Source organism: Eurypyga helias, unplaced genomic scaffold, assembly GCF_000690775.1.
Source record: "Eurypyga helias isolate BGI_N326 unplaced genomic scaffold, ASM69077v1 scaffold38497, whole genome shotgun sequence".
NCBI classification, from domain to species: Eukaryota; Metazoa; Chordata; class Aves; order Eurypygiformes; family Eurypygidae; genus Eurypyga; species Eurypyga helias.
This window is the reverse complement of record NW_010261751.1, coordinates 1-9,554: the sequence shown is the minus strand read 5'-3', so window position 1 is coordinate 9,554 and position 9,554 is coordinate 1. Positions and strand designations below refer to the sequence as shown.

At 53.2% G+C, this 9,554-nt stretch overlaps 2 protein-coding genes across 2 annotated transcripts in view; one reads left to right on the top strand and one right to left on the bottom strand.

Moving 5' to 3' along the window:
• COL8A2 (collagen, type VIII, alpha 2) overlaps positions 1-283 on the top strand; it is a 384-nt gene extending 101 nt beyond the window's left edge. Inside the window, exon 1 of the mRNA XM_010155488.1 lies at positions 1-283. This exon is cut by the window's left edge and continues 101 nt beyond it. Within this exon, the coding sequence (XP_010153790.1) occupies positions 1-283 (283 nt within the window).
• A 5,694-nt stretch (positions 284-5,977) lies between these two features.
• ADPRHL2 (ADP-ribosylhydrolase like 2) lies at positions 5,978-9,062 on the bottom strand. Its single transcript, XM_010155487.1, is given in 6 exon segments — positions 5,978-6,361; positions 6,973-7,073; positions 7,434-7,618; positions 7,729-7,936; positions 8,747-8,855; positions 9,002-9,062. Coding segments are annotated over 6 exon segments (957 nt in total). The 3' UTR covers positions 5,978-6,068.
• Between the last annotated feature and the right edge of the window lie 492 nt (positions 9,063-9,554).

The following is a 9,554-nucleotide window of genomic DNA, read 5'->3' as shown; positions in this document are numbered from 1 at the left end:
GATATTCACCTGCCCCGTATCCGGCATCTACTACTTCGCCTACCACGTGCACGTCAAAGGGACTAACGTTTGGGTGGCGCTTTATAAGAACAACGTGCCCGCCACCTACACCTACGACGAGTACAAAAAGGGCTACCTGGACCAGGCCTCGGGCAGTGCCGTGCTTGAACTCAAGGAGAACGACCAAGTCTGGGTCCAGATGCCCTCGGACCAGGCCAACGGGTTGTACTCCACGGAATACATCCACTCCTCCTTCTCCGGGTTCCTGCTCTGCCCCACATAACGGCTGTTGGGCACATTTCCTTTTCACCCACTTTAGCCATAAACTGTCTTTTTTTTTTTTTTTTGATAAAAAAGGTGTTTTAAAATTAATACAAAAAAAGAAAAATCACTGGGAAGAATGCGAAGCCGTTGTCGTGGGACCTTGCTTCACGCTGTTTGATCCGTGAGTCCAGAGGGTAACTGGAAAGGAGACACCCATCTTTTTTTTGGGGGGGGAGGGAGGGGAGTGACTTCCTCAGGCAAGTGTCTTTGGAATAAATTTGACCCTAGTGACTGTACATCAAATGCAGGAACGTGCTTGGGATGGCAAGGATCTGGCTCTGCAGTAAACCGCTCCGTGATCCGGGGAGGGGCACCGGGAAGAGCAGACCCTCGTGGGGTCTGTAATCCAGTGCCCTCGTTTCCCGTTTTGAGTACCAGGTAATAAATACAGCTGTTGTATGGGATGGTGCGTTTGTTAACCAGCACAGGGGTCGCAGGCACTTCACCCAAACCTGCACAGCAGCAGAGATCCATGATGGATTAAGAAATTTCCTTCCCAAACCATCAGGTGCCCAAGTTTCAGTCTCGCCGACGCCTGTTTTATCAGACTGTGCTTGGAGGCCGTCTCCCTGATTCACTCCGGATTCAGTGTGGTTGGATTTGTAACCATAAAAAGTGGAAAACTTTGCATAAGCACCTTCTTCTAAGAAGTAAATATTATTTCTAACCCTACCCCCCCAGCACCTTTAGGAATTAAAACACCCAGGCATTGGCATCCGCGAGGATGACGGGTGACCTAAGCTGGGACCCCTGCGATGGCCAACAACCCTCTCTTGGGGTAATTCCTCTCCTGGCAAGTCCACGGGCTGGTTCTGTCCCGCCGGTTTCTCTGCAGCCCGAAGACTTGCGGGGCCTGGGGAGCATCTTTGACGACATGGGGACGGCACTGCACACCCGGCTCATGGTGCTCCTGGCCTGGTTTGACAGAAGGTTTCCTTACGCTTTCTTGGAAGTGCTACTTACGGACAACTTGCTTTTACTGTCTCACTGTTTTGGGATGTGTAATCCCCGCCCCCTTTTCTGTGGGGACCTTTTAATCAAGAAAAAAATAGCGTTTGTCCTAGCTTTCCAGGCAGTCATGTTACAACGGTGCTATTATCTACTTAACGATGTTATTTACGAGCCTAGTGCAATATGTACCTGTCAAAGCGCCCACGCTCGGGGTGCCCGTCTGTGACTTGGGTTCGAAGGAAGAAAAACCCCGTTTGTCTGTCGTTACCACTTTGTCTCGCTAATGCTTGAAACGTTACCAACCTGAAGGCGAGCGTGGATGCCGACGGCCTGGCTGCTCTGTCCTCTGCTGAAGGGAGCGATGTTTTCTCATGGTAGGACAGTCCCTCGGCGCTTTGAGCGGTTCCTCTCATCCCAGGCAAGGAGCAGGCTGCCGAAGTTAATCCACCGCACGCCCCTGGGAAAACAGAACGATCGGGTCACCAGCTGAGCAACCCTTAAATAGTCCTCAAGCCCATTCTGAGGCCAAAGAAATGTAGCAGGGACGGGACTCGGGATTGTTCTCCGGATGGACCGCGCGAGATGTTTAAACAACTTCTCTTTTCCCGCTTCTGGTTGGTTGTTTTTTTTTTTCTCCTTAAGCCTGTCCTGTGCTTCTGCCTCTTGCCACCCAGGGCTTCTTTTTAGGACACACTCCTACCCCTGGCATTAAGAAACACAAATGGGAAACGTAGTCGGAAGGCCAGCGCTTCAGCTACCGCTCCGCTGGGCTGGGGCTGGGCCGTGCCCCTCCCGGGCACCTCCTCCATATAAAGCTGCAGGTTTCACATGAGGATGAAACCTTCTCCAGCCAAAAGGCTGCCCCAGTGGCCCCACTGGACACTTTTTTAACTCCCGAAGGCAGAGGGGGCACCAGGGCCGTTGGGGTTTCGATCCCACTGGGTTGTCCCCCAGCAGGAACAGGAGCCGTACAAAAGGAGTCCCCAGAAGCCAAAGGGGAAGCTCAGACGTTCTCAAGCCCAGGCTTGGGAGGAAGGTGCTGCCACGGGGCCTGCGTCTCCTCTAAGAGTCTTTGCTGTGGAGAACCAGGAGCTCGAGCTGGCGGCGTGCAAGGGCCCGGCACCGCGTGCACGCTACCTGCAGCAGAGCCCGGAGCTCCTCGCGCCCCAGCGCCGAAGCTTCATCCTGTTACTCAGCAAGGCCACTTATTTATACTGTGTTTTCTAACCTCCATTCCACCTCCTTTTGTTCTGTCTGCTTTTATTCCAAACTTCTCGTTCTGGCTGGCAAAAAGCGCCGGCGAACACTCGCGGTAAGCGCACCGAGACCGTAACTCTTTCAGTGCTGTAGATACCGTTGGGCCCTTTCGCTTTCCCCTTCGTGTGCAGAGCACAAACCATAACCACCCTCCGCAGCTACAGAACCCGTTAGGTGCACACGGCAACGGGAAGGCAAGGATGCGACATGCACACCGTTAGGCTAGAAAAAAAAGGATGCAGGGGATGAGGGAGGCTGTTCACTAAAGCGGACGCTGTCGGGAAGACGTTTGTCTCCGGAGTACTGAGCACGTGGTAGTTGCCAGCAGAAAGGATTGGTTTCTGTTGTGTGTGTGAGCGCATGGGATTTTTGGGTTCAATCACAATAATAATAATAATTAAAAAAAAAAATGTTGGGTTGGATGAAGGATGTCTATTTTTAATGATGAAAACTGCATTACAATGTGCATTTTTATATACAAATTCTTACTATTTTTTTTAAATTTGCCTCTAGTATCTTCATTTCTAACCTAGTATATAGAGGTTTTTAGTTTTGTAAATACTTATTACATGCACTGTCATAGTAAAAGTTGGTTTAAAATGCACTCTCTGTGATCAGAAACTGGCCTTCTTTTCAGAACTAAAACTGCAGTCCTTGATTGTATTGACAAAACATCAATAAAACCTATTGTACAAACGGCGGGTGAGCTGTGCCTTTGTCCCTTCGGCAGCGGGCTTCCTCGGCCTCGCTGCTGCCACCCGCCGTGCAGACCCCCGGCACCCTGCTTCCTCCTCAAACCCAGCTCGCCCGTCCCAGCAGATCCGCTGCGAGAAGGGACCGCGTGCTTCGCGCGATGAAGGGAAAGACCCCTCTCCCCAGAGTTTTTAAAATAAAAAAGGATAAAATCTGGACCCTTCCAGACTGGCAGTTACTCACTCGAGGAGTTGAAGTCACACGCTGAGGGTTCCCGTTCTCTTCGGTTTCCCTTCGTTTGCTACGTTGCAGCCAGCCAGCCTCCGCGTCCCGAGCAGCAGCAGCTGGTGCAGCAGCACCCACCAGAAGCGGAGCGTCACCTGTAGGCAAACCCCTTTCAGAGGCTAGAAGAATGAAAACGATGTGTTTTCCCACCTGATCTTGTACCTGGAAGAGGAGATGTGGGTTGTCACAGGTGAAACGCGGCCAGAAACGCTGCCAGCTGAGTGGCTCCTTTCAACAGCTGTGGAGAACAAGGCCTTTTCCCAGCACAAGACACTCGGGGGATCCTGCGGGTGGCATCACGCGCTGGGCTCCGGCGGCCGACCTCCGTCCACGTGCCGCTCCCGGCTGCGAACAGCCTACAGCGCCGCAGCCAGCGAGGAAAAGGGCCTTCCCCAGCCAAACTCCCTGCGACACGCCCGACGGATGCTCCCGACTCGCCCTGCTGCTGGGGACCGCCACGGGGCTCTGACCAACGCTGCCTGCCCCATGCTGCTCCCAGGCAGGAGCGGCCGCCTGGAAGCGGTTTTCACAGATTTCCGGCGCTAAAGCTCCCCCCAGGAGAGGCACGAGCCGCGGCTCCAGCCAGGGTGTCTCTAACCAGCTCCCAACTTGTTTTCTGCCCCCCGATTTCAAGAAGCCCTAATAAAGCAGTTTCAGGTTGAGGCTTAACGCGAAGTACGGGGTGGGGAGGAGAAGGCCAGAGGTTTTCTCCTCCTTTTCTCCTCATACTCATTCAGTATGGAAGCACAGCTTCAGTGCTTGAATGGAAAGATGGGAGCAGTGGCTAATTAACAAAGATAACGAAGTGGTTTTATTTCTTTCCAACAGTCAGAGCTAAATGTTTTAGCACACGTTTAAATCCCGGCCTAAAATGATCTCGAGTTGTTAAACAAGAGCTCTTCTGCTCTTCGTGAGTTCCAAATATTCAACATTATACAGCTGCCTTAGGAGGAAAATATCTTCTTTGCAATAATTCTGTGAGTATTTTAACAGAATAACGTGAAAAAACAGACACTTCACACCTCAACCCGCAGTACAATACATGAACATACAACAAAATTCCCCGTTCTCAGGACATGATCACTTAGAAAGCCCACAGAGCGTCACACGGGAGACCGGCACGTGAAGGAAGGAGTACTGGGAAAACTGGAACCCCCTAGAGCAGGCAGACTGCCCACATCTGCATGCAGCCCCCCACCCCTGCGTGCCGGCAGCGCCGGGAGCACGCCGTCACCTCCCGGTGTCACAGAAGTAAGAGCGAATGGCACTGTCACATTCCTCCCTCCTTCGGTTTTAGAAAGGCGGAACCCTTTCTGGACAAGCCAGACCCAGGCGGTTACTTCCCTGCTGAGCAGCTCCGTCGGGGAAAGGTTTTAAACGTGGAACGCTGGAGCCACACGGCTCTGCTGGAAGAGCAGCCAGCCCCAACCACACCAACTGTTTTAAACTCCGTTTCCCCCAGTTCCCGTCGCTTCCCCTTTATTTTCCGGTGATTCTCACCAAGTACAGCGTTGTAGGGCTGTGAGGTAACTCCCACTTCCCAGCCGTGTTGCTGACTGCAGCGGAACCAGGGATTCAGTCCGTGCGTGATGCCAGGTTTCACAGCTGTCCCCAGCCACAGGTTTCAGCAGCAATCCCCCTCGGTGCTCCGGACACTCGGTGCTCCGGACGTACGCAGGGCAGGTCAAACACGCAAGGTGCACGGGTTAGGGACGAAGGAAGCGGCCGGAGTAGCTGCAGCGATGCGAAAGGGAACACAAAACGCCGCGGATGGGGATGGCGCCAGGCGGATCGCAGGGCAAAGGGCATCAGCGGAGCAGGAATTTGGTACAGCTGGGAGAGGGTGTAATTATGAGTCAACTGGGATTCCACCTGCATGTTCCAAGGGCATTTCTCTCAATGCCACTGGCAATGTGAAGAAATCCCTTGTCCAAGCTCTTTCCATGCTGCCTGTAAGGAAGTCAGGCTGCCCGGGAGGCGTACCCCCCGGCATCCTCGCCCCACATCACAGGAGGTGACGCGCGCCACCACGCAGGACACCCTCCAGGCTCTCCGGGACGTGTCTCTCCGATGGCTCCTGTCTACACCCTGAGCTGCTCGGCTGAGTGGGAACTGGTGTTTTAGGAGGGGTGTGGAGCCTATCAAAGTCACAGCAGGACAGGCCACGAACAACCAGAACAAAGGCCACGGCACACAGCGGGAGAGAACAGCAAGAAAGTCAGCGGATTCAGACACCCACCAAGTAACTGGAAGGACGAAACGGTGTCACGGTGGACAAAACAAGAAGCAGAAATCTTATGAAACCCAGACACTCCTGTACACGCCAGAGGAGATGCACCCACTGCCCAAGGTGCCACACGCAGCCGCTTCCCAGCTGAACCGTAACCGAAGGGTACGGCCCCTCTCTTCCAAACCAGCTCGTGCCTCCAGCACTCAGCTCCCAGCAACAGGCGTCTCCTGGGTGGCGTCCGCAGACAGCGCAGATCCACCCCATTTCTGACCCCAAGAGCAGAGGTGACCACCCGCTGCGCCTTCAGACAACACGCTCCCCTTGCAGCTCAGAGCCGCTGGCAGTAGAGTTCGTACAAGCTACCTGCCAGCTTCTGCGTCTCTTGAAAAGCTTCACAGCTCTGCTCCCAGCTCGGGGGTATCTGCTCCTCCCCGTAATAAGCCCCTGCAATGGCTCCTGCCATGGTAGCAATGGTGTCTGTGTCTCCACCCAGCGAGATACAGTAGATGATAGTCCTCTGCAGGCTGCTGTAGTGATCAGGAATATCGGGATCAGCTTCCATACAGCGCAAGAAGGAGTAAATCGCAGTGGGGACGGACCGCAAAGCGGCGATGCCGTTGCCTGTTAACAAAACCAAGCACCTTCAGCGCCGCAGAACACGCGCGTCTGCCTTCCCGCGGAGGTGCCTTTTCCCTTCTAACCCCAAGTTCCCACTGCCAGTTTCGGTCAACACCGGCATCACCGGTTTCATCCTGGCAAAGCATTTGCATCTCATGGGAAATCTCCCCACAGTTCCCCAGTACTACCCATTTTGAGCATCCTGGTCTAGTGGAAGGTGTCCCTGCCCATGGCAGGGGGGTTGGAACTAGATGACCTTTAAGGTCCCTTCCAACCCAAACCATTCTGTGATTCTATGATATCCCAGAAACCACCTCCCTGCCACACCAGTAGCGTGGCAATACACATCTCCTTCCCATCCAACACGGCAGCCAGTAAGGGATCTTAGAATGTTAAGAAACATTATTCATGACACGTTTTTCTTAGCCAAACAATTTTTTTCCCACCTATACAAGGAGGGAGCTGCTGACTCAGCGAATTAGTGGCTGATGCGCACAGGCAGCCTGTCCAGGACACTCAGAGCGGCAACCTGGGGGAGGACACAGCAAGCGGGCTTGCTGAGTTAGTCCTGCTTCCAGCTCTTTCCTAATACTCGTAGTAAGAAAGGTACGTACCTAATTCAAACAACACATCTGCCTTGGGAACACTGCTGAGCTCCAAAAACTCCTTTATTTTCTTTAGACGCCTTGAAAATGGTAAATCCTCGAATCCCAGTCTGGAAAAACACAAAGAGTAGAATGAAGAAGAGGGACAGAACAAAGGGGAACAGGTTTAAATGGGAAGAGGGAGATGGAGATGGGATATCAGGAAGGAATTCTTCCTGCAGAGGGTGGGGAGGCACTGGGACAGGTTGCCCAGAGAAGCTGTGGATGCCCCATCCCTGGGAGTGTCCAAGGCCAGGCTGGATGAGGCTTGGAGCAACCTGGTCTGGTGGAAGGTGTCCCGGCCCATGGCAGGGGGGGTGGGGCTGAGGGGGCTTTAAGGTCCCTTCCCACCCAAACCATCTGTGACTCCATGAATGTGAGGAGCCAGAATAAGCCGAACACCGCAGTTAGCGCTCCTCACAGCCACTTACGCTCGGGCGTCCGTAAGAGACTTATCGTCTGCCTCTACATCCTCCATATGGCTGATGAGCTGCTCCAGGAATGTCTCCTTGCTGAGCTCTCCCTGCAGGGCGAGATGCACTGCCAGGGCCTGCAGGATGGCACCGTTGTAGCCCAGGGAGTTGGCGTGGGTTAACTCAGCACTCAGCTTCGCAAACTGCGGATGAAAACACATCGTTAGCAAACCGAACCGAGAGATCATGGTGGGACTCGCCTAGCAGCAGGGACTCCTGGAGCCAAGGCACCCCAAGGAGCCAAGAACGGTACCTTCTTCACATCCTGGACATCGGGATACGCAAGCGAGATGCCTGCCACCCTCATGGCACCGCCGTTGCCATAGGAGCCTTTCCCGTTGAACTGGGCTCTTGCTGGTTCAAACACATCGCTGCACTTGGGGCTCAGGAGCTTCTTGAAGACATTGACGACAGCCATCCCATAGCCCCTGTTGGGTTCCTTCTTGTACTCCTCGGCAAATCTGGCGTGGGGAAGAGAGCGGCAGTTTGCAGGTGAGAAAATACACGGAGCATTCAGTCTGTTGCCCACGGTTTAGAGAGGCTGCATAATGCCACCATGATAACAGGAATGAGTAACACACGGGTAACTCGGTGACAGGCAGGGTTCAAGTGAGCCAGTTCCGCAGGGAGAGAATCAAATTCCCCAAAACACGGGTGTGAATGGAGGAAAGGGTGTATAAACAGCACCTTTCACAACCCATTTGTTTCCCTTCTTGAGTTTGCCTTGAAATAGAAGCAAACTGGAAACATTTCCGTGGGTCACAACCACAAAGAGAGTCTTTTGTTCAATGGATGAGTTTTCCAAACAAACGTTCTCCCTTAAGTGGGACCAAATGCTACCAGGGCTGTGGATTTAGAAGGGACAGAGATCAGAAACAAACTCTGACCTCACTAACCATCACTAAATTAAGGGCAGTACAGACACAAAGAGCAATAAATAAACGTGAAAGGAATCGGTTCTGGAATTTTCAAGGCGTTATCTCCCCCACGGGTGAATACACACACAGCATGACCCATCCTGCTTCACTTCTGAGCGGACTCCGAACCCCCACTACAGCTAACAGGGCTGCATGTTCCAGGCCAGGGCAAAGCACACAATAAATTACAGGATTAGCCATCACTTTGCTCATCTGGGTTTTTTTTTGCCTCACGAATTAACAATGGCAATGCCCGTCCCCTTTCACAGAAAATCACAGTGATTGTGTCATCTTAAGGATGCTTTGCTGGCGAATGCCAACACCCTGGGTGCAGCAGCTGGCTGCAGTCCTTACCTCCTGGCCATATCGACTTCATCAAACTCTCGCTTGGCTAGCAGGGACTGCACCACCGACCTGCTCATGGCCGTGTCGTCCGTGTACGAAAGCGTCTCTAAAACAGAAGGTCAAAGCATTACGTGACCGTCCAGGGACAAACTCTCCTCCAGTCCTCCTCCACTGCTGGCACTTCCCTACTCGCCAAGGCCTAATTATCTGTACAGCTGGAGTTAAAACACTACCAGAAGTACCCACCTTGTCACTAGCCATGATATCAGACTAAGAAGCCACAGAGTGAGAGATGCACCCACAGCAAGAATGAGACAGAATCCATGTCAAGATTAGTAAGAGCCAAGAGAAAGCATTTGCTATCCAGAGGCATAAGCGGACAAGCCTCGTTCTCAGGATTTTACAGCATACGCTGACAAGCAGAGAAAGCAATCTGCACAGCTCAGAACCCCAACATGAATCTAGGATCACTTCTTAATAACTGTTCTTACTCTACTCCTTATCTATTTTTGGTACTTCTGCTCCACACTGACGCTCCTGCACCGTAAGACCCCGGTTCCCAGCACGCTACACACACCCCCACTTCACTCGAGTGTGAGCAGCAGAGGCTGAGCACAGCAAACCATGTGCATAAGGAACCAGAACTACCATGGGGGAGCCAGAAGCTGGGACCTGCTTCAGCAAGGTCATCCTCACCCCGGGGGGGGACATCCTACAGCAGAAGGGGCACATACCAGTGGCCTAGGGGAGATGAGGGGCTGGACTAGGGGCACCCACACTTCGGGGGAGGGGCGGTGGGCCTGGGGGTGCAAGGATG